Source organism: Geotrypetes seraphini, chromosome 5, assembly GCF_902459505.1.
Source record: "Geotrypetes seraphini chromosome 5, aGeoSer1.1, whole genome shotgun sequence".
In the NCBI taxonomy this organism is placed as follows: Eukaryota; Metazoa; Chordata; class Amphibia; order Gymnophiona; family Dermophiidae; genus Geotrypetes; species Geotrypetes seraphini.
In genome coordinates, this window is record NC_047088.1 from 86,531,265 (window position 1) to 86,556,836 (window position 25,572).

Genomic DNA, 25,572 nt, shown 5'->3' on the forward strand with positions numbered 1-25,572 from the left:
TAGAAAGTTGGCCACCCCCAGTGTTTCACAATACTGTTGAATGTCATCTATGACAGGGACCACTCTCCCAGATCTAAGGTCTGGCGACTGAGATAGTCAGCTTGGAAATTGCTCACTCCCGCTACATAATCCGCTGTTAAGGCCTGTAGGTGGGATTCCGCCCAATGGAATAATTGAGCTTCCAGCTTCAATAGAACACTCTTGGTGTCTCCCTGTCTATTGATATAAGCCACTGATGTGGCATTGTCTGAGAAGATCCTGACCGCATAGCCTTCCAGGATTGCTTCCAATGCCTGCAGTGCTAGACGAATGGCTCCGAGTTATAATCTGTTGGCTGACTATTTTCTCTGCAAGTGTAACAAGCGTCCCAGGCAACCCTCGCAATGACCTCCCCAGCCGTACAGACAGGCATCTGTCATCAGTATCACCCAAGATGAGATGCGAAAAGGCATTCTTGGATAGTGCTTCCACCCAGAGCCACCACTGTAAGCATGACACGCCTCCGCCGTCCAGGTAATGGCATCTGGAGCAAGATAAGTTCTTGCTGAACCAGAACTTATGCAAGTAAGGCTAGACTAAAATAGGGCACTGGTATTTGACCTAAGGGCCACCGTGTGAGCGGACTGCTGGGCACGATGGACCACTGGTCTGACTCAGCAGCAGCAGCAATTCTTATGTTCTTATGAGTCTACCTTTGGATACCAGCAGGATAATAGAGCATTCTGAAGATGGCATAGATGAGCTTTTACCCAGGGGACCGCTTCTATGCTTAACAGAGAAGTCTGAGCTATGGACTTCTGTGGGGAATCCAATTTTAACTCCTGCAGGGAAACCATGAAGACTTCCATTAAATCCGATGGTTTAAAAAGTCTACACAGTGTCAGGTCCTCTCTTTGGTCTAGGCCACAGACTCTTGGCTATGAGCGCCCACCTGCGACCCGCATTCCTCCCAACCTGTGGAGTCATTTGGGGAGAGCAAGGGCATCGAGCCCGACTCCCGGTCATCACAATCTTTCTCAGATTGGACTTCCGGATCCTGAAAATCAATCCTCTGCAGTGGAACCAAGCTTTGTGCACAAGAAACACCGCCCCCTCCTCCCCTTAACCAGCACCTGGGAAACTCCAGACACTGATGCTCCTTTAACTTCTAATAAGCTTCAAAAATTAAACTCACAAAATCACTCAAAACCCTGCACTGGAGTGCTTGAGGACCTCTGCAAGGCCACATCCTGTCTCTTCATGGGTTCAGAAGCGTATGTGCGCTTGCGTTTCACCAATGACACAGAGTTGCCCTCAGGGAGATTTAGAATGGATTTCTGAGCTGACTGCAACTCCAACCCTTTGGAAGGACTAGAGAGGGAAAAACCCAATGCACCCCCTCAAATGCCCTGTGGCATGAGGCACACAGATACTCCATCTATCTGAAATTTGGCATGCTATAGAGTTAAAACAGCCTGAGTCAATTTCTAATGAGTCTGAGTAAAATCGAGGTGTTTTTGAGGCAGATTGAGATGGATTGAAAAATCCAAGATGACCATCATGGCTGCAATTTTGCACCAAAAACAACCCAGGAGAGTAATATTAAAAGTCAAAAAATTCAAAAAAGGGTTTTTTGAAGACAGGGAACCTAAATCCTGGCCTCAGAAATCCATAAAATGTTGATTTTCAGAATATAGTAACACAGTAGATGACGACAGATAAAGACCCGAATGGTCCATCCAGTCTGCCCAACCTGATTCAATTTAAATTTTATAAATTTTTTCTTCTTAGCTATTTATGGGCAAGAATCCAAAGCTCTACCCGGTATTGTGCTTGGGTTCCAACTGCTGAAATCTCAGTCAAAACCTACTCCAGCCCATCTACACCCTCTTAGCCATTGAAGCCCTCTCCAGCCCATCCTCCCCCAAACAGCCATATTCAGTCACAGACCGTGCAAGTCTGCCCAATACTGGCCTTAATTCAATATTTAATATTATTTTCTGATTCTAGATCCTCTGTGTTCATCCCACGCTTCTTTGAACTCAGTCACCGTTTTCCTCTCCACCACCTCTCTCGGGAGTGCATTCCAGGCAGCCACCATCCTCTCCATAAAGTAGAATTTCCTAACATTGCTCTTGAATCTACCACCTCTCAACCTCAAATTATGTCTTCTGGTTTTACCATTTTCCTTTCTCTGGAAAATATTTTGTTCTACGTTAATACCCTTCAAGTATTTGAACGTCTGAATCATATCTCCCCTGTCCCTCCTTTCCTCTAGGGCAGGGATAGGCAATTCCGGTCCTCGAGAGCTGCAGCCAAGTCAGGTTTTCATGATATCCACAATAAATATGCTTGAGATAGATTTGCATTTCAAGGAGGCAGTGCATGCAAATCTATCTCATACATATTCATTGTGGATATCCTGAAAACCTAACCTGGCTCTGGCTCTCAAGGACCGGAATTGCCTACCCTTGCTCTAGGGTATACATATTCAGGGCTTCCAGTCTCTCCTCAAACGTCTTCTGGCGCAAGCCTCCTATCATTTCCGTTGTCCTCCTCTGGATCACTTCAAGTCAGAACCCCTGATGTCTCCCATAGACAATAATAGGCTGTACTCACAATCCTGCCAGGTGTCTGCCTGCATCAGCTTCACACACAAGCTGAGCTCTGGAGAAGATTTTCTGCCTCAGGCAAGCAGATCCTCCAGAAGCTTGTTTATTCGGGCTGCCTTTTAGTCAGGCTCCAAGAACCTGAAACCTTCAACCCCATTAGCTCCAAACGCGTCGTTTTTGGGCTTTTTTTTTTTTTTTGGGGGGGGGTGTAGCTGGAACTCACAAATCCCTTAGCACCGATACGGGGGCCAATCAGCCTGTGCTCAAGTGCCTAATTGATCATGGGCGAGCCACTCTCCCAGGGGACTGAACTTCAAACTGTCCACAATGGTAAGACCTAATTTAGATTATGGTGTACAATTCTGGAGACCACACCCTCAAAAAGATATAAACAGGATAGAGTCAGTCCAGAGGAAGGCTACTAAAATGGTTGATGGTCTTCTGCATAAGGTGTATGGAGACAGACTTAAAGATCTCACTATATATACTTGGGAAGAAAGGTGGGAGAGGGAAGATATGATAGAGACATTTAAATATCTATGTGGCATAAATGAACATGAAGCATCTCCTTCAATTTAAAGGAAGCCCTGCAATGAAGGGGCCTCGGATGAAGATGAATGGGGATAGATTCAGAAGTAACGTCAGAAAATACTTTTTCACAGAAACTGTGGTGAATGCTTGGAACAGCCTCCCAGTGGAGGTGGTGGAGATGAAAAGTGTATATGAATTCAAGAAGGCTTGGGACAAGTATGTTGGATCTTTAAGGGAGAAGAGGGGATAATGGATGTCATGACTGGAAAGACTATATGGTCTTTATTTGCCTTCATTTTTCTATGTTTCTATGAAAGAGGTGAAAATCCAAATTGGAAATAGTACTTACCAAAGGAAGGACAATAAAGGCTCCTGTTTCCATCCAAAATGGGCTGCTCTCGGAAATATGGTTCTTGCACTTGTTTAATCCGTAAGAAAAGATTCTGATTAATGTTGGGATAGCCTATGAAAAAGAAATCTCTACATTAGTTGCTAGACTAGGGCTTCACAAACCTGTTATGAGAGACACACTTCAGCTACTTGGATTTTAAGAATATCCACAAATATGTACATAAATATGCATACATTGAAAATGCAGGATGTGATCGGTCTTTCTTCTTTTAAAAAATACAGATTGGCAAAATTAAGGAAATCTATGGTTTTATGTGGCCTTACTCCTTTAGAACTTTCTCACAGGAGTTGAGATTGAAGACAATTATATTTTTAAAGTGAATTTTAAGAACTTATTTGAAGAAGGCTTTTAACACATCTTAGATCAAGTTATACTTTAATCTTTGCATATTTTATTATATTTCTTTGTATGGGATGTGTGTTGTGAGTATGGCTGTACAACGATTGAAATTTTTAATCACGATTACTCGCATAAAGCTCCCCCTCACATTTCAGCTTGTATAGTGCAATAAAAAATGTAAGGTCATGCATCTCGGCAGAGGAAATCCATGCAGAACATACTCCTTGAATGGAGAAACGCTAGCTAGGACTTCAGAGGAACGGGACTTGGGGGTAATCATCAGTGCAGACATGAAGGCTGCCAAACAAGTAGAGAAGGCCTCATCAAAGGCAAGGCAAATGATGGGATGTATCAATAGAAGCTTTCTCAGCCGTAAACCTGAAGTCATTATGCCACTCTATAGAACCATGGTGAGACCCCATCTGGAATACTGTGTGCAATTCTGGAGGCCACATTACCGGAAAGATGTGCTTCGAGCTGAGTCAGTCCAGAGGATGGCCACTAGGATGGTCTCGGGGCTCAAGGGTCTCTCATACGAAGAAAGACTGGGCAAACTGCAGCTCTATACCCTAGAGGAGCGCAGGGAAAGGGGTGACATGATTGAGACATTTAAGTACGTCACGGGTCGTGTCGAGGTGGAAAACGATATATTCTTTCCCAAGGGACCCTCGGTCACAAGGGGGCACCCGCTCAAACTCAGAGGAGGAAAATTTAGTGGTGACACCAGGAAGTATTTCTTCACAGAAAGGGTGGTAGATCACTGGAACAGACTTCCGGTGCAGGTGATCAAGGCCACCAGCGTGCTCGACTTCAAGAATAAATGGGATAACCACGTGGGATCCCTACGAGGGTCGAGTTAAGGAACTAGGTCATTAGCATTCAGACTTAATGGGGTGGGTCAATAGAGTGGGCAGACTTGATGGGCTGTGGCCCTTTTCTGCCGTCATCTTTCTATGTTTCTATGTTTCTATATACATAGCAGACAGATGCTCAAAACAGTTCAATTCAATTGTCCCATGGAAAGGTGGTATTTCAACTCCTACTACCCCCTTACTAAACTAAACTAAAAACAAAATCATTTATCTTACCTTTGTTGTCTGGAGATTTTATCTTTCTAATCATCTCACTCTACAGCTCTGCTTCTGCTTCCCTGTACTCTATTCATTTTTTTTCTTTTCCTCTGCTATCCATCTTTCATGATCAATTTTTCTTCCTCCTTTTCAAATCTGTCTAGTTTCTATCTCTTCCCTCCCTGCCATTCATGGGCACTATCATCTCCCTCCCCTTCCATGGGTACATTCTCTTCCCTCCCCTCTCTCTGCCCATCACTCAGTGCTCACTATTTCTCTCCTTCCCTCATGTCACCAATTCCCTTGTATTTTTCCATCCATATTTCCAGAACCTAGCCCTCTCAAACATCACCCTATCTCCCCTATTTGCACCTCTTTCTCTCAGCAAATCTTCCCATGATCCAACCCTCTCTCTCTCCTCCCTTCCATTTTTTCTAACTCTTAATCCATCTTAGCTGACTGCCACCTGAATATCAATGTCAAAAAAGACACAGCAGAAGGAAATTGTGAAACTTGGGAGTGCATTTTTAATGGGCAATCCTTAAATCTGCAAGTAATTGGCAACTCCATGATCAAGTTCATAAGGCATATATAAAGTGCACACCTCTGCAATTAAACATCTGACTCTGAAATTCTTCAAACTGCTCTCATACATCCATAAAAGCAACAATGTTAACCATTTCACAAAATGGGATGAGTGGCGTTTCACCTGCTGATTTCTTATCACCATAGCCTGTAGCTACTATTTGTCAAATCCTCCCAGTCTCATCGTACACCCTTCAGTTCTGATCATAATAGTCTTGGCATCTCTTGTATGCATGCTCCCAGATCTGAGTTTTTGCTAAAGAAACCTTATTAAAGGGAGTCACGTCAGCATGCTGCACCAACTTCAGCAGATATGAAATTAATATTGAACAATGTACTCACATGGGTTGGGATTGCCCATAGAATCTCTTCCTCCTGTGTTTGGATGGTTCCTGAGACACAGCTCATCTTCTTGCTTTATGCCTAGTGCAATGCCAGGGCTAACAAATGGGCAGCCTGAAATGCCAAATAGGAAACACATGTATCAATAACTGACCCAGCAAAATCATTTGCTGAAACTAAGCCAGGACATTTCTGTTCATCCTCAGGTATTAACAATGCTGTAGACCTGGCTCTTTGATATCACTCTCTAGGCCAGGGGTAGGCAATTTAGGTCTTCAAAAGCCAGACAGGTTAGGTTTTCAGGACATCCACAATAAATATGCATGAGATAGAATTGCAACTCAATGAGACAGTGCATGCAAATCCATCTCATATATATTCATTGTGGATATCCTGAAAACCTGACCTGCCTGTGGCTCTCGAGGACCGCAATTGCCTACCCCTGCTCTAGGCCATAATATAAAAGCATGTATCGCTGCATGGTAGAAAAATACAAATTAAACTTAGAACCGGAATATGTTACTTGGCTATCAACATGCATCCTCTTAAAAGATTTTACAAAAGACTTCCAACATAAAACAAAAATGATCTTTAACCCTACTTCCCCTGTAATTCCTTGCACAACACTGCAAGCTATGAATCACATTAATCTGGGCTAAAAATTTTCAGTTAAAACAGGACCTTTCGGAGAATGACAAAAGCAAGGCCAGAACAAATTCAGAAGTTCCAGAATAAGGCTGCCACCTTTATGAAAGAGAAAATCCTGACACCTGTCTTGCAGACCTTGGCAACCCCTCTAGTAGAGCTGGTTTAAAAGAGAGCAAGGCAGCTCAGAGGATAAAACAATCACTAGTATGTTCTCCAATCACCATCGTTTCTTAGATAAACTAGATATTGTGAAATTATCAAAGATTACTGAGAGCATTAACATTATATAATTTAATTTTTTTTTTTAAATTAAGGTTAACAACCTTTCCACAGACCATGACTAGACAACCTGGAAGGGGGGCCCTCTGATTCTGAGGACTAATGGACGAGAGAGAATAATGAAATGCAAATTTATTACAGGCTCTGCGCACAAACATCTGGCTTCTGATCCTGATGTTCCCTAGTTATTCCGTATTTTTATTGCAAATGGCATTCTTGAACTGAATCCACATGGAAAAGCTGTGAAATTCCAAAGGTAGCATAAAGTTTTTATAAATTATTTCGTAAGTCAATGTAGACCAAAGAAAAGGAAAATATTTTTCTGATGATCCAGGAAACTGCAGACCAGCGATTCTGACTTTGGTACTGGGGAAGATGGTAGAGGCGCTGATAAAGGACCACATCATCGATCACCTTGATAGACACAAACTGTTGGGGACCAGCCAGCACGACTTCAGCAAAGGAAGATCTTGCTTGACAAACTTACTGCACTTCTTCGAAGGAGTAAATGGGCAGATAAACAAGGGAGACCCAGTCGACATCATATATCTAGATTTTCAGAAGGCGTTCGACAAGGTCCCGCATGAATGTCTACTTCGAAAAATTGAGAGCCATGGGAGCGAGGGTGATATACTCACGTGGATTAAAAACTGGTTGGCGGATAGGAAATAGAGAGTGGGGGGGTAAATGGACAATACTCGGACTGGAAAAGCATCATGAGTGGAGTGCCACAGGGTTCAGTGCTTGGGCCTGTGCTCTTCAACATATTTATAAATGACCTAGAAATTGGCACGAGTGCGGTGATTAAATTTGCGGACAATACAAAGTTGTTCAAAGTAGTGAGGACACAGAAGGACTGCCAAGACTTACAACAAGACATAAACACACTCGAGGAATGGGCAGCGAAATGGCAAATGAGGTTCAACGTGGATAAGTACAAGGTGATGCGTGCCGGTAACAGAAATCATATGCACGAATTCAGGATGTCCGGAGCTATACTCGGAGAGAGCCCCCAGGAAAGAGACTTGGGAGTACTTGTAGATAAGTCAATGAAACTGTCTGTGCTATGTGCGGCGGCAGAGAAAAAGGCAGAGAAAAAACAGAAGGGGAACACAAACAGATCTGAGAAGGTTATCATGCCGTTGTACCGAGCTATGTTATGCCCCCACCTGGAATACTGCGTCCAACACTGGTCGCCGTACATGAAAAAAGGATATAGTACTACTCGAAAGGGTCCAGAGAAGAGCGACAAAAATGGTTAAGGGACTGGAGGAGTTGCTGTACAATGAGAGGCTAGAGAAACTGGGCCTCTTCTCCCTTGAAAAGAAGAGACTGAGAAGGGACATGATCGAAATATTCAAGATATTGAAGGGAATTGACTTAATAGAGAAAGAGAGATTGTTTACCCTCTCCAAGGTGAAGAGAACGAGAGGGCACTCTCTAAAATTAAAAGGGGATGGATTCCGTACAAATGTAAGGAAGTTCTTCTTCACTCAGAGAGTGGTAGAAATCTGGAACGCTCTTCCAGAGGCTGTTATAGGGGAAAGTACCCTTCAGGGATTCAAGAAAAGGTTAGATAAATTCCTGCTGGACCAGAACATATGCAGGTAAGGCTAGACTCAAATAGGGCAGTGGTTTTTGACCTAAGGGCCGTCACGTGAGCAGACTGCTGGGCATGATGGACCGCTGGTCTGACCCAGCAGCGGTATTTCTTATGTTCTTATATACAGTTTCTATAAGAAATGCATTTTCTGGGAATAATAATGAAATCTTGTATTTCCCATAGAACAGCTGCATGTAGCTAGATCATCACAAATATAATTAATGGAGACAATAGCATCAGAACCAGGCCTGTCTCTAGCAAATGGCAATTCCACGACCTGTGTGTCTCATATTGCTCATGGGTAGAAGCTCACTATATTCTCATACCATAACATCTTGTTCTAATGTATTTTAAAGAAAAACAAACAAACAATTTTTTCCTCTGCCGGACTTATGCCTACATGTTATTTGACTGTTTCTCTTATGGTCCCTCCTTGCTGTTAATCAAGATAAGTGCTATCGGCTTAATATTAATCTTATAAAATGCTTTACTAAGTCTGACTAAGTCTGAATTGTACATGAAATAGATAATTCAAGTGAAGCCCCGAGTCCTTTCATAAATCTGGAAACCACAGGATGAGCAGAAAGAGGTTTTCCATCTAATGGTTGATGAAAATCAGTAATTGCACTGAGATGGACTCTAAAGGAAGTAGATTTGAGGCCAATTTGAGATAAATGAAATAGATAATCCAGAACTGAAGACAAGGAGGTAGATTGTGGCTCCTGATGATGAAGACTGCACCAAACAGAAAACCTAGTCCATTTTTTAGTATAACACTGTCTTGTGGCGGGTTTTCTGGAAGCATCTAAAATGTCTCTGACAGATTGTGAAAACTGAAGGGTTGAAGTTATCCCAAGAGGCACCAAGCTGTCAGATGTAGAGACTGCAGTTTGGGATGAAGAAGAGAACTGTGACTCTGCGTAAGCAGAGACGGAAATATTGGTAGATGAAGAGGTTCCCTGCTGCTGAGTTGAAATAGAAGGGAGAACCAAGGTTGTCTGGGCCACTGAGGAGCTATCAGAATCATAGTGGCATGTTGTTTGAGTTTGACAAGTGTCTTGAGAATAAATGGAAATGGAGGAAACGCATAGAGGAACTTGTTCATCTATTCCAGTAAAAAAACATCTGCCTCCAGGTGATAAGAAGAGTAGAGTCTGGAATAGAACTTGGGCAGTTTGTTGTTGTGTGGAGATACAAACAGGTCTATTTGAGGAGACCCCCACTGAGAAAAAATTTGATGGAGAGTTGGTGAATTGAGTGTCCATTCATGAGGTTGTAGGATGTGACTCAATTTGTCCACCAGTGAGTTTTTCTCTCTTTGAATATAGACAGCTCTCAGAAAAATGTGAGGGATTGCCCAACTCCAAATCTTCTGAGCCTCTTGGCAAAGAAGGGATCCTGTTCCTCCCTGCTTGTTCAAGTAGTACATGGCTACTTGATTGTCTGTACGAATGAGAATGACTTGATCTTGAAGAAGATGCTGAAAAGCCCTGAGAGCATTGAAGATCGCTCTGAGTTCCAACAGATTTATGTGATTTTGACGATCTGTGGTGGACCAATGCCCTTGAGTACGGAGACCATTTAGATGAGCCCCCCAAGTGTAGGTCGAGGAATCTGTTGCGAGAACCTTCTGGTGAGTGGACGTTTGAAACAGCAAACCTCTGGAAAGACTGGAAGAGAACATCTACTATTGAAGAGATTGCCGAATAGAAGATGTCACTGTAATGTGCTGGAAAAGTAGATCACGAGATTGTGACCATTGAGAGGCCAGCACCCACTGAAGAATTCTTAGGTGAAGTCTGGCAAAAGGAGTCACGTGAACTGTAGAGGCCATGTGACCTAGAAGAACCATCAAGTGTCTCGCTGAGAGTGAAGGAAGGGTGGACACTTGGTGACAAAGTTGTACCAGAGCATCTTGGCACTGCTGAGGAAGGAATGCTCTGAGTTGTACAGTATCTAGAAGAGCTCCAATAAATTGCATAGTCTGAGAGGGCTGCAGCTGATTTTGAATCCCAAATTTTGCAGGAACAAAAGTCTGTTGTGTTGCTACAGTAACCCCTTGAGACCTAGGGTCTTTGATGAGCCAATCATCTAGATATGGCAAAACCTGGAGTCCATGATTTTGCAAAGCTACTGCTACTACTACCAGGCACTTGATAAAAACTCTGAGAAATGATGCAAGGCTGAAAGGTAGAACCTTGCATTGATAATGCTGATTTCCCACCCGAAATCTGAGAAACCTGTGAGAGGCTGGGTGAATGGAAATGTGAGTGTAAGCCTCCCTGAGATCCAGAGAGCATAACCAATTGTTGTAATCCAGAAGGGGATACAAAGACAACAGAGACAGCATCTGAAATTTTTCTTTGATGAGAAATTTGTTGAGAGCTCTGAGATCCAATATCGTTCGGAGACCTCCCGTCTTCTTCGGGACAAGGAAATACCGGGAATAAAACCCTGTGGTCTGCTGGTCCAAAGGAACCTTCTCGATGGCATTGAGAACGAGCAGAGCTTGGACTTCCTGGAGAAGAAATGAGGACTGAAGAAGGTTGGAAGGAAACACTCTTGGCAGGTGATCTGGGAGAGTGTGAAGGAAATGAAGAGAATAACCTTCTTGTATGATCGAAAGAACTTAGAGATCGGAAGTGATTAATTTCCAGCGGTGATAGAAATGGAGCAGACGACCTCCAATGGGAAGAGGGAAAGACAGAGATGTATTGATTGAAGTTATGCTCTACATGAGATGGTCAAAAAGGATGATTTACCTTGGAAGCAGCAGGAGTCTGAGCTTTTTGAGGATGTTGCTTTTTCTGCAGTGTTCTAAAGTAAGGTGCAGACTCTGGGGGAGTAACGCCTCTGGTATGAGGAAGATGGTTTGTAAGTTTAGGGGCTGAAGACTTAGATTTTGGTCTTAGCAACGTGTTAAAGGATTTCTCATGCTCAGAGAGCTTTTTGGTTGCATTTTCTATTGAGTCTCCAAAATGTTCCTCCCTCAGGCAAGGAATATTGACTAACCAGTCTTGCAAGTTAGGGTCCATATCTGCCACTCGTAGCCACCCCAGTCTTCCCATGGCTGAGATTGCCGAGATTCTAGATGACAACTCAAAAGCATCATATGAGGATTGCACCAGATGCTGCCAGAGCTGCAAAAGAAAGTGGTACATATGTTTGAAATCTGGTAGTCAATATGAAGGCAGGTATTTGAAATAGGTTGACATGGTCCTAATCCAGTATTTTAAATATGAGGTGAAATAAAAGTTGTAATTTAGGACTCTATTGGTCAACATAGAATTTTGGTATAAACACCTCCCAAACTTATCCATCGATCTACCTTCACGTCCTGGAGGTACAGTAGCATAAACCTTAGAAGGGGCAGATTTCTTCAAAGTAGACTACTACCAGAGACTGGTGAGGCAGATGGGAGTTTGTCGAATCCAGGAATAGGAATAATTTTATACTGAGTCCAATTTTCTAGGAGTTGCTGGCAGAGTATGGGGATTCCCAATTCTTACGAAGAGTCTGCTTAAAGATGCCATTCAGAGGAAGCTTAAAAAATTCCTTACGAGGGTGTTTAATATCCAATTCTTCCATGTATTCCTTTGAATATTTGAAGTCTGCCTCCAACTTTATCTCTAGATCCTTAACCATCTGCCTAATGAAGCGGGTAAACAAGACTGGTTCTGATGTTAAGGTTCCCGAGGAGAAGTGGAACGAAGAGAAAACTCCACTTGGGAACTGTAAGCTTCCATGGAGGAAGGTGATGCCCCATGAATAGATTGAAAATGAAGATCCGAATCTTCCGGGACGGAATCTTTGGGACAAAGGAAGAAAGGTACCACTTTTTAGAATGGTACCAAGTCGATGAACTAGGTGATGCAGACCGCTTACGCTTGGTCGAATGTGCAGGACAGAGATGCTTGGATTTGGTTACATGTTTTCCAGATGTTGAGGATGGAGGGTGTGGAGACGAATATATGGAGCGACTAGATCTGTGCCCAGAAAAATGATGCTGTTTTCACATACGCTCCGGAGAAGCTAAACAGTACCCAGAAGAATGATGCTTTGGAGAGGGTGACCAATGCTTTGATGTCTTGGTGAAAGCCAATGTTTCAGTGGAGCTGAGGAATGACGCTTGGGTGAAAGTAAAGAGCATTGCTTGAGTGAAGGTGAAGAGCGACGCTTCGATGTAGGGGACCAAAGCTTTGAAGAGCGATGCTTCGGTGAAGTAGATCAATGCCTCGTAGACCGGTGTCGAGAAGTATGGCTCAATGACGATAATCTGTGTAGCCAAGGCAGTATTGATGAGGCAGCCTTGGTGCCTGCATCTAGTATAGAGCAATGTTCATACTGGGCCGACATGGAAGTGAGCATTTGAAACATGCTCCCAAACTCTAACAAAGAGAGCATTGAGCTTCTCTTTAAAAGGCCATGTCCATGTCCATGGCCAGAATAAAAGTGGTTGTCTCGCCCAGCAGGGGCTACAACAAGGCTTTTAAAAGGCCGATATCTGGGGTGTGGATGCCGGTATCACTGGTGCCCGGCTCGTTATGGTGAGGAAGACATCAAAAAAGATGCACCTCTAGACGTGGAAGCGAGCTGCAAAGGTCTTTGTTTGGCCAGTACAACTTGACTCTGTGCCTTTATGTCCTGAGACCCCGTCTAGGAAGCTGGTGGCTTCTTAGCTGGCTTACCTGATGGAGCAACCCATGGCGACACCGACTTGGACACCGGTACCTCTAGCGATGTCGATGCCTTGGATGTGGAGGGCTTGGTCGGTGTCAGAGGTACCGGAGAAGTATCCATGGCACCGAAAAGCTGCTTCTGTTGGGAGTATATGGTTTTTGATGGACTGCTTCTGTAGTGTTGCACAGTACGATCAAGACTCCACACAGTGGTCTGGCCCTAGGTACTGGATGCATCACTTGTGGGGATTGGGTAAGTGTAATAGTGAGCTGGCACCTGCTAAACTTTTTGAAGCCAGTTAACAGGCAGGACATGGAAGGAAAAACCACCTCAGCCAAATCAAAGTCCGAGGGCTGAGGCAGAGGACAAGGTCCCGCCATCAAAAACAGCAAAAAAGTAAAGAAAGAAAAAGAATAGAAGCTCTTTTTTTTAAATATATATTTTTATTAAGAGAAAAAAGAAGTAAGAAGAAAAAAGGGAATGAAAGTTTTCGCGGCGAGAAGGCACCAAAAACGGCAGGGCATTCAAACACGACTTTGCAGCTCCACATAGAACTGAGGAAAACATAGAACAGAGGAAACGCGCACCCTACATCGGGCGGGAAGGCACTCGCAAAGTTTCTAAAGTTCGTAGCCCTTTCAGGACCAAGGGACATATTTGTCCCATAACTTTAAAATCCTATAAATTTTGATTGGGATAGTCTACAGTTCTAAATTTGATATGTACGGATTCCATATGATACTGCCTTTATGTAAACAAACTGGTTCCGACATTCATTCATTAGCGTCGTTGCCAGATTGACGAGAAGATTCACTTGCCACACTGTCCATAAGCCAGAAGTTTGATTTTTTTTAAAAAAAATAATGATATTTCACAAAAAAAATCAATTTTTTGGCATCTGCAAGCCCTTTTTACCATAAAAATGTCGTCAAAACCACAAAAATTGGCCTACGATCCTTATGGTCCTGAAAGGGTTAAAGCAAAAGTGCTTTTGCAGCTGTCCGCATCGGGGCTCCATGAATGACATCACCCATATGTGAGAATATGCTGCCTGTTTGTCCTGGGATAAAATATGTCAAAATCTTGAATTTAATGTGCTCCTTAAGTATCCACTATCTCATAAAAGTGGCTTGATAGATTCCTTGAACCTAACATTGTAGTCTGATGGCTGTATTTTGCATTAGCTGTAAATGTTTTATCTGATATTGGAGGACAACCAACTAGAAGTGAGTTACAGTCATCAATTCTGCTAATTACTAAGGTATGCAAGAAAGTTTTAGTGGACTGCATGTCTAAAAATGCTTTAGTAAACACATCCTCTCAAGGTAAATAAATACTACTCTTGTAAAGTTTACAGTGAAACTGATTTGCTTCTAAACCCACAAAATTTCTCATCCACAGTGTACTCTGCTGCATAGCTCTTGAAAAAAATTTTTATGGTGAAGACTATGTCTAGAAAGCATGGGACAGGCAAGTGGAATCTTTTAGGGAGAAGAGAAGATTGTGGATGCTGTGGACGGGCACACTGAATGGGCCACTTGACCTTTATTTGCCTTCATGTTTCTAATCGCCCCACATCTTCAAATGGCTATTTTCTCACCCATTATTTTTTATGCACAAAATGAATATACTCACTTGGAGGGACAGTCATAGTCCCTGTTGTCACAGTTTCACCAGGATCTTGGAAATACAGTTCTTCCTGTGCCACTGTAACTGATGAATGATCAGGTTTGGTGCCAAGGCAGTCCGGAACTGAAATAAAAATCATTAGAGAAGTCTGGCCCAAATATTCACCAGTAGTGCTGTGTGTTATCAGATAGGAGACCCAAGTTTATTTCTAAGTCCCAACTTCCATTCTTTGAATCAGATGGTGATACTATAAATACAGCTTTTAGAACTTCCAGAAAAGTCCCAGCCACTATGCAATGGTGATGCCTATTAGTTACCATCAGGGTACAGGATAACAGGTGCCAGAAGGACTCCATAGCCACTAGTTACAGTAATAATGAGCCAGACAAAAGGGAAAAGCTAAAAATGGGAGGGGGAGGGGACCCCCAGGTAACTTTAAATGAAGGCTCATGGAACTATAATCTCAAATGAGGATGGTTCTGAGATGGAAGCCTAAAGAGGAAATAATCAGGCCAAAATGTTACTTAAACCATTCATCGTGGTCTTTCAATTAAGTGCTCCAGAACCACATCAGAGCAAACTTGACAAGGGTAGGAGGAATGATTCCTTTGAGAGGCAGGATGCTTGCCAGTCAATCAATTTCACAGCACTGTCATTTGATCCAACCAATGATTAGACATCACTCAAACAATTTCAAGCTCTTACAATACTGTTGTTGTTATATTATATTAAACAAAGCAAGGAGAACTGCGGTAACATGTACAATGATACAGGCAAAGTTTATTAAAATAATTGCGGTTAAAAACAACACCTTAAAATTAATTTAATTTTAAGGTGTTGTTTTACTGTAGATTTTGTTGGTTCTTCCTTTTTTTGTTTGTACTATATTATATTAACCAAGTCGAGCCATACTATATTAACCATGCTTTGTAATACTATGTTTGCCATGCTATGTTTTGCAAAACTATATTCACCATGTTTTTAGAACAGAGAATGGTGAAGTTTCTGGAATCCAGTGGATTACAGGACCAAACATGGATTCACTAGAGGTAGGTCTTGTCAGACAAATCTGATCAATTTCTTTGACTAGGTGATCAGAGAATTGGATAGAGGGAGTGCGCTAGATGTGGTGTATTTAGATTTTAGCAAAGCCTTTGACAGTGTACCACACAGACAGCTAATAAATAAACTGTGTGCTCTTGGGATGGGTCCCAAAGTAACAGGCTGGGTCAGGAACTGGTTAAGTGAAAGATGACAGACGGTAGTGTACAATGGAGATCACTCTGAGGAAAGGAATGTTACCAGTGGTGTGCCTCAAGGTTCTGTTCTTGGACCTGTTCTTTTTAACATTTTTATAAGTGATATTGCTGAAGAACTGTCAGGTAAGATTTGCCTCTTTGTCGATGATACCAAAATCTGCAATAGAATAGACACACAATATGGTGTGAATGACATAAAGACCTAGCGAAGCTTGAAGAATGGTCTGAAATTTTGCAGCTAAAATTTAATGCTAAGAAATGCAAGGTTATGGTTAAGGGGCTGGAGAAGTTGCCATACAGTGAGATTGGAGAAACTGGGCCTCTTCTCCCTTGAAAAGAGGAGGCTGAGAGGAGATATGATCGAAACATTCAAAATACTGAAGGGAATAGACTTAGCAGATAAAGACAGATTGTTCACCCTCTCCAAGGTAGGGAGAACGGGAGGGGGATAGATTCCGTACAAACGTAAGGAAGTTCTTCTTCATCCAGAGAGAGGTAGAAAACTGGAATGCTCTTCTTGAGTCTGTTATAGGGGAAAACACCCTCCAGGGATTCAAGACAAAGTTGGACAAGTTCCTGCTAAACTGGAACATACGCATTTAGAGCACTGGTCTTTGACCTGGAGGCCGCCGTGTGAGCAGAATGCTGGGCACGATGGACCACTGGTCTGACCCAGCAATGGCAATTCTTATGTTCTTATGCATTTGGGCTGCAAAAACCCAAAGGAATGGTTCAGTTTAAGGGGTAAAGAACTTTTGTGCATGACAGAAGAGCGGGACTTGGGTGTGATTGTATGTGATGATCTTAAAGTGGCCAAACAGGTTTAAAAGGTGATGGCGAAAGCTAGAAAGATGCTAGAGTGCATAGGAATATGGACAGTAGGAAAAAGGAGGTATTGATGCCCCTGTATAAGACTCAGGTGAGACCTCACTTAGAATATTGTGTACAGTTCTAGAGACCGCATCTTCAAAAAGATATAAAAAGGATGGAGTCAGTCCAGAGAAAGACAACTAAAATGGTGCATGATCTTCATTATAAGGCATATAGGGACATACTTAAAGATCTCAATATGTATGCTTTAGAGAAAAAGGAGGAGAGGGAAGATATGATAGAGATGTTTAAATCAAAAATCTAGAACAAATGTTATTCGCCAAGTGGTGGAAGTGCCCACAGAAAACCATTTACTAAAAAATGGAGAAAAGACCTCAACCATCAGTAATATGCAGACGGCAACCCAATGAGTTTTTTAGTATCACAGGCAAAAAACTCCACTCATTTCAAAATGTTATTTTCAAAAACAGAGAAACATCCCACCACTGTGCACAGGGAAAAGTAAAAACGAAGAAAAGACTAAAATTTACACTTATCTTCACAGGTGATATACGGCTCCATCCAGTGACATGATATACTTATTAAATCACCCACAGATTTCCAGTGAAGATAAATGGCTGTACTTCCAACAAGGCTCTTGTTTCGCCAACCTGTGGCTGCGTCAGGGAAAATTCAACGACAAGCTCTCGTTCATTCCTGCTCCGTCCACTAATGGCATCAAAATGGCTCCTGAATTAAAGATCCGCATTACATGACGTCACTTCTGCAGGCCGTGCTGAGGTGGAGAAAGATATCTTTTTCCTTACAGGTCCCACGGCAACAAGAGGGCATCCGCTCAAACTCAAGGATGGGAGACTTCATGGCGACATCAGGAAGTACTTCTTCACCAAAAGGGTGGTTGATCGTTGGAATGGTCTTCCACGTCAGGTAGTCGAAGCCAGCAATGTGCTTGACTTCAAGAGACGCTGGGATAAATATGTCGGTTTGCTCCGGGGAAATGCTTAGGGGAGGGTTCTTTTAGGGGGAGGATTCTTTGAGTGGGCAGACTTGTTGGGCCGTTGGCCCTTTTCTGCCGTCATTCTCTTATGTATTCTTATGTATATTCTCATATATGGATGATGTCATCCACAGAGGCCGGTATGGACAGCATGTAAAGTGTAATGTCACTAAGTTTTAAGAAACTTTGTGACTGTCCACACCGCGCATTTGCGAGTGCTTTCCCACTTGATGCCCGGTCATGGTCCCTCAGTTCCATAAGCAAGCTAAGAAGCTAACCAGGAGAGGTGGGTGGGTTGTGAGAATATCTGCCTGCTATCTCCAGATAACACCTACAGTAAGTAACTGTGCTTTATCCTAGGACAAGCATGCAGCATATTCTCACATATGGGACTCCCTAGCTTATTGAAATGGGATGGAGGGAGAGTTGGTTAATGAAGAAAATAAATTTTATAGAAAACTACTTGGCCAAAGCAAACCTCCCTTCTGAAAAAGAGTCCAGACAGGAGAGGTGCATGAGTAAGTAGACTGAGGATCAAGTAGCTGCATTACAGAATGTACCTAAAAGAGAGGAACATAAGAATGCAACTGAAGCCAGAATGGCGGAGAGCTCATGTGATATCAGAGATGCCCCAAGGTACAGTATAGCCCAAACATGGCAAAAGAGGTACAGATTGTAAGGCGTGAGGAAATAGGATAGGTAGAACTAACCTGTGAGAAGCGAAGGGGATGAACCAGTGAGAAGAGGTTCCGTAGAGTGTAGTTGTTTGAAAGAGAAAACCAAGGTTCTTTTGCAGTCCAAGGTATAAAGAGCCATTTCTCCAGGGTGAGAATGAGGCTTAAAAGAGAAAAATAGAAGCACAATGATGAGATGTATATGACATCTCCTTACCTCTGTTGTCCCGACAAAAGGAGGGATACAGAGAAACTACTGTATATTGGTGCAAAACTGTACAAGTCTCAAAAGAAAGGAGCACAAGTCTCAAAAGAAAGGAGCAACAGTGTAGAGAAAACAAGTTGAGGATCTCAAGCCACTAGATACTCTCACTGTCCTTATGGAAGGTTTACTTTTATAGCATGCCTGCCTAAAAAATAACACTCTCAGTTGTCCTCGACATGGACTCCATTTTAAGTTTAATTTTCAGCAGTTTTTCTACTTCACGTTTCCTATAAACTTCACTGAGCAGGCTTGCATTGGGGAAAATACACCATGTAGAGCCTGTAAGGTCGTTTATTTACTTACTGTCTGTTTTCCATTCCACTTTGAGGGGAATCTAACATGGGTATAGAGTCTGTAAAGCTGGATTCCTCCAAATCTATTTCAGGCTGCAACTGCTTCAGGATTCCACCATGGGGTTAGAGCTTGTAAGGTGGGGGGGGGGGTTCCTGCTGCTTGGATACTTTGACTTAAGGTCAATGACAGGATCTAGCACAGGTGTAGAAACTGTAAGTTAGATTCCCGCCATATCAGATCTTTGCACTGTTTTCATTTAAAAGCAGGATCAACCAGTTTTTCTCTCGCAACATGCCTTCCAAATGTACCATCAATGTTTATACAGTCCTTTCCAGAAGGCATCCATTTACTTCAACTATTTTCCCTACACCTGTTCTCTAAGGAACAATCTCCACAGAACTTTTTACTCCTTCTCCTTTTCATTCTAAAAGGTCCGGAGGTTTGGGAATGGCTGAAGGGGAGGAGGAGGCCACTACATCCTTTTTAGTAGTTTTTTCTTTTTGCCCCCATTTATCTCAGTCATAGTTTCTGGACCGACAGTCTTTTCTATATAACACTACTCCCCCCAAATTTGCGGCGGTTCTGTTCCAGGATCCCCCCCCCCCCCCCGCGAATTTTGAGAGAGGAGAGGGCAGCTGGAGAGGCAGGAGAGGGCAGCTGGAGTGCCGGTGGGTGAAGGAAATCACTCGTGGTCTGCTCCAACCACCTCTTCCTGTAGTAAAGTTGGGCTACATCAATCAGGAGCTGCTTTGACACGCAGCTCCTGATTGGTGTAACCCGACTTTACTACAGGAAGAGGCAGTTGGAGCAGACTGCGAATGACCGGGTCTGCGAACCGCGAATTTGCAGGAGAACACTGTAATCTACAATTAGATGCTTATGCATTCTGGATTCAGTATATGCATTACAACCTGTTCCTACTGGGTTGTCCATACAGGTCTCTGACATTTCTTCCAGTTTTGCTTTACACACACAGATAATTTCTGTGCTTGGGTGCACTTCATCTCAACTTCTCCTTGTTGCTGAGTTGCTCAAGTTGCACTGTACTATATACCTCAGCCAGAGATTGTAGTTCTCAAGCACTCATCAGTGGACTGAGAATATTTGGCCCTAGGAAAGTAATCAGCATACATATTTCAATCATAAATTATCATTTTCTTCTAGACAATCTTCTCCTCGTTGTCTAGTAATGGCGGCCTTTCTCCTCAATGGAACGGATCAATTCCCTGGTCATTTCCTCCACTTCCTCTCTTGCGCAATTTGCTAGTTTAGCTTCAGCAGCAATTGGCCTCCAGGCCTCTTGTAGCCCCTGCTGGGCCAGACAACCACTTTTATTCTGGCCATGGACAAAAAGTTTCAGGTGTTGGAAGTCTGTTTTCACCTTTTAACGTCTTTCGAGGTGACCTCAGCAGATGCTGAGTTTTTTCTTATCCTCCAAGACATTTTTACTTGCGTTTCGACAACCTTCTTGCAGCAGCCCTATGAGGAGTGGGGGAGAAGGTTTTTACTGTTATAGGCTCTTTATGTTATCAAACCTTTAACCTACTTCGTATCTGCCTTTCAGGAATATTTCTTACCCCTCTCCTACTCAGCTCATGATGTTACTTCCGTCAGAGTTTGTCTTTGGGTTATGAGTATTTTCCATGTTCAGGCCACAAACTGTTCATCCTCTGATTTCCAACTTTGCACAAGTCTTGTTGACCTCCACCAGTATCTAGTCATAGGTCAGTTGATATGAGAGACCAACGTTGATGATATGACAACAAGCTGTGATTGGGCTGGAAGAGTTGGGCAATTGATGAATTGCCCCTGAATCAGTTGAAAACCACTGGAAATTTTACTGCTATTGCTGTGGCTGCCCAGAAACCAAAGGAGTATGCCTCCGATGTGAAGGAGATTGTTTAGTAGATCTCCTTGAAGAAAAAGACTTAGACTGAGCTCTATTTAAAGTATTCCAAGTGTGCTCATGTTGAGCTAAATTTTGTGCAGCAACCTAGATGGGCTCACAAAAAAGCTCCTTTCCTTGAATGGGATGTTGGCCAATCTATTTTGGAGCTTGAGGTCTACATCAGAGACCTGAGCTAAGGGTTTCAACCAATGTTCCCTCTAAGGATTGATGAGGTGTGTGCAAAAAAAAATATGCATGAGCGACAAGTTACATACTCCACAAATTTATGAGCAGGCGCGGAGGACGAGTGCCCGTGAGATTGTGGGAGGGTTAAATACTTAAAACTTAGAAGAATAACAATTTACTTAAAGTTTTTGCTTCGCCAGCTTTCTGGTATCTTTACATCCAGTGGCGTACCTAGCATATGTAACACCCGGGGCTCATCATTTTTTGCCCCCCCCCCATCTGTACGAAAAACATGATTTTTAGTAACAAGCCACACGTCACACATGAGTACCTAGGAAAAGGCAGCATCTTACATAATGCAGTGAGCAGTACATCAATACACCCATTGTAAAACTAAACAAGCCAGACCAGCACAGATCAATCCTACACCGTCAATTCTAACAGAAAACCATGTCTTTCGAACACACAGAACACAGAAAACACCTTTACCTAGTATGGAATATGTCATCACAAACTAACCCCTCCCCCTTTTACAAAACTGTAGTGTGGATTTTAGCCATGGTGGTAACAGCTTTGACGCTCATAGAATTCTGAGCATGAGAGCTGCTACCACCACGGCTGGCGCTAAAAAACGCTCCACAGTTTTGTAAAAGGGGGGATAAAATAGAAATACACAGACAAAGGTTAAATTGAACCAGCAAGAAGCTGGACTCTGCATAAAATGCAACACCACAGAAACAGTGACATATGTCTCCTAAAGCAATAAATAAATAGAAACTTTATGTTCTACCTTTGTCTTCTCTGGTTTCAGCTTTCCTCATCTTTTTGTTACTGTCTTCCTTCCATCCACTGTCTGCCATCTCTCTACCCCTCCCTATATGGCATCTTCTCTCCTTCTATGCCCCTTCCAGAAACTGTATGCCTCTCCCTTCCATCTCTCCTCTAGACACCCCCCCTTTGGTCTGGCATCCATCATCTTCCCTCTGTTCCCTCATGGTCTAGCATCTTTCTCCTTTCATCTCTCTTTCCCTGCCCCCTGTGGTTTTTAGCATCTCTCTTCTCATTTCCTCTGCTCAGATCTGATATCTCTGTCTCCTACCCCATTCTCTGACATCTCTCTCTCCTCTCTCTCTTCCCTTTCCTTCTCTGGTCTTCCTTCTTTATTTTCTGCCTCCGTTTAAATTAAATTCTTTCTTACTATGCAGTCCTCAGTTTCCCTCTTTTCACTATGTCTACCCATAGCATGCCACCCCTTTCCTTCACCCCTCCACTAGCTCACTAACTCTATCTTCTTTCCCCATCCAGCATATGTCCTTTTTCTTTAAACCTCCTCCCATCCAGTATGTGTTCTCTTTCTCCACTTCCATTCAGCTTTTACTCTCCCTTCTCCATCATCTGACCTCTTCTCTCTCCCCTTTCTACCCACTTCCATCATCTGCCCCCTTCTCTCAATCTCTCCATCCACCACAGGCCCATCTTTCTCCCTTCCTCACCTTTCCGATTTTGGCAACAAGATTTGTAACGCCTCCCCCCCCCCCGGAAAACAGGCCCGGTCCGACAAACCTCCCTGCCCTGTGGCCAGCGATGTCTAAACTGCCTTCTTATAGCAGCCGGAGCCGTAAAGGTCGTCTCTGATGCAATTTCTGGTTGTGTGAGAGATGACCTTCACGGCAGCCACACGCAGTTTCAATGCTCTAGCTCAGGGGTGCCCAAACCTTTTCGGCTTGCGAGCTACTTTAAAATGACCAAGTCAAAATGATCTACCAACAATAAAATTAAAAAACACAAAGCACACTATACACTGAGAAAATGTTAATTATCATTCCTATTCTGGGTTTTTTTCAAAGAGGTCAAGGCAGATGACTCTATGCATTGTCACCTCAGTAACAGCCATATAAAAATAGACAAATATACCCCCCTTCCTTTTTATTAAAAACCACAATAGCAGTTTTTAGCGCAGGGAACTGCGCTAAATGCCCAGCGCTGCTCTCGACGCTCATAGGCTCCATGCACTAAAAAACACTATTGCGGTTTAGTAAAAGGGGGCCATAGTGCAAAATATAGACAGCATATATAAATTCAGACACATTTTGATCACTAAATTTAAAATAAAATCATTTTTCCTACCTTGTCTGGTGATTTCATGAGTCTCTGGTTGCACTTTCATCTTCTGACTGTGCATCCAATCTTTCTTCCCTTCTTTCAGCCTGTATGCTTCCTCTCCTCCAGACCTCATTCCCTCCCCTAACTTTTTCTTCCTCTCTCCCTGCCCTTTCTTTCTTTCTTCTCTCTTGATGCCCCCTTTCTATTTTTCTGATTCTCTTCTGTCTCCCTGCCTGCCCCCTTTCTTTCTTTCTTTATCCCTACCCTCCACAAAGCCACTGCTGCCACCATCGGGGGAAACAAGCCCCAAAGCCACCGCTGCGGCTGCCCCAAGCTCTCTCTGCTTCCCACCTTCGGACCGCCCCCCCTTGGTACGCCACATTTCAGGCGGCGGTACGGAGCGGCGGATGGAAAAAACAAGGCTCCGAGGAGGACGCGCAGGCACGGCGTCGCCCAAGGAGAACGACAAGTGCCGAACTCACATCGCTTCTGTCCCCTTTCGCAGTGCCGCGCCGGCGCTTTGCCTGAACCGCCGCCGCCGCTTCCTCTCACCTCCGCCCGCGCTCGATTCCAGTCGCGCCCACTGCGTATTTTAGTGAGCGACACGAGAAAAATTATGAGCCAATGAAAATAGTGAGCGATCGCTCATGCGCTCAGCTTAGAGGGAACATTGGTTCCAACGTATTCTCAACAATGACACCTAGATCCTTTTCCTGGCCACTGACTCCTAAAGTGGAACCATTCTGAATTTCTTTCACTGAGTATTTGTTGAAAGCACGGATGTCTAGAATTGGACTAAGATCTCTGTTTTTTTTAGGCATCAGAAAATATGTGGAATAGAACCCTCAATCCCTCTCCTGCGGAGGTATTTACTTGATGGCATTGAGTTGGACAGTTGAGAGTTCTTGATGAAGGAAGATGGTCTATTGGGTTGCCTCCTCTATTTTTCCCCAAAGAGCTCATCACACAAGCATGGTATGCTTGCTAAACGGTCTTGCACATTAACATTCAGATTTGATACTCGCTTGTCTCCTCATGGCAAAGCACAGTGCCAATGCTCTGAAGGTGACGTCAAAGGTGTCAAACACTGACCTAGCCGTATATTTTCTTGTTTCCAGCAGATTATTAGTGAGATGCTGAAAAGTGTTGAGTTGGTTATCCAGGATGTACTGCTCAAACTGGGATAGTTGTTGCACTGACTTCATATCAAGATTCTATTGGAAAGCATGGAATTCTGAAAGACCCTCGACCAAACTTATCTAATGTCCACCCCTCCCTTTCTGGAGTGGTGCTGGCATAGGTTTTGGAACTACTGGATTTCTTTAATGCAGGCTCCACAAGAAAAGAATGGTGTTGGAGCTACGGATTGTCAAAAACTAGGCAGGACTGAACCCTGTAGAGAGAATCCAATTTCCTTGGAGCCACAGGAATCAATAATGGTGCCTCCCAATTTCACAAGATGGTGTCTTTCATTAAGTTGTGAAATGGGAGATTGAGACAGTCTCTTGGAATTTACCCATTGTCCAAAGCATCAAAGAGATCAGCTCTGAGTTCAGATTCTGACTAAATTTGATTGGCAGAGCTTGACCCATCTATCATATAAACTTGGTAAATGAAAGATTCTCTGGTCATGATCTTCTAGGTTAGGGGTGTCAAACTCAAATCACATAAGGGGCCAAAATCTAAAACACAGGCTAAGTCATGGGCTGGATTATTTATTAAGATGCTTACCCTCTCCTTTGCTGATGCACAGCGTGGGCCCCAGCGCCAGTGGCAGATCCGATGCTCACAGGACTTCTGTGAGTGTTGGATCAATCGGCACCAAAACCCATGCTGCGCGCCAGCAAAGGAGGGGATTAGTCTTAGTAGAAGTATAAGGATACAACTTCTCCAACCCCATTCCAGCTACAAAATAAATAAAAAAGACTTTTCCTCTCTTTTAAGTCCTAGTTCACACTTGCTGTCTAACACCAGCTCTGGCAGGATTCACATTTCAAATTTGACATATTGTAATCCCAAAATAGAAAATAAAATCATTTTTTCTACCTTTTGTTGTCTGGTCATTTTGATTTTAGTCCCAGTATCTCTTTCTGATTTTGTCTATCTTCTAATTCTCTTTCCAGTGTCTGCTGTCCATTTTTTTTTCTCCTCTTCTCTCGCTCTAATCCCTGTCTCCAACATATTGATTTTTCCATTTCAACTTTTCTCCTTTTTTCTTTTCTGCCTCTCTCCACTCAAATCTCGCCCTCTTTCTCATCCTTCTCCTCTTTAAATTTTCAGCTACCTATCAATTTTCTCTTATTCTGTAGCTCTCCCATTTCCCAGCCTCCTATTTCCTTCTATCTCTCCTCCTCTCGGTTCAACAT

At 43.1% G+C, this 25,572-nt stretch overlaps 1 protein-coding gene across 9 annotated transcripts in view; it reads right to left on the minus strand.

The window, feature by feature from the left end:
- LOC117361055 (zinc finger protein 34-like) overlaps positions 1-25,572 on the minus strand; it is a 156,173-nt gene that overhangs the window by 20,824 nt on the left and 109,777 nt on the right. For all 9 annotated transcript variants that reach the window (XR_004539583.1, XR_004539582.1, XM_033945868.1 and 6 more), the window contains 3 exons: positions 14,716-14,832; positions 5,871-5,984; positions 3,472-3,585 (listed from right to left, as the gene is read on the minus strand). Coding sequence is in view for 7 of the 9 variants with exons in the window: in XM_033945868.1 (XP_033801759.1) it covers positions 3,472-3,585; positions 5,871-5,984; positions 14,716-14,832 (345 nt within the window). In the remaining 2 variants the exon portion in view is untranslated. The remainder of the gene's footprint in view (positions 1-3,471; positions 3,586-5,870; positions 5,985-14,715; positions 14,833-25,572) is intronic.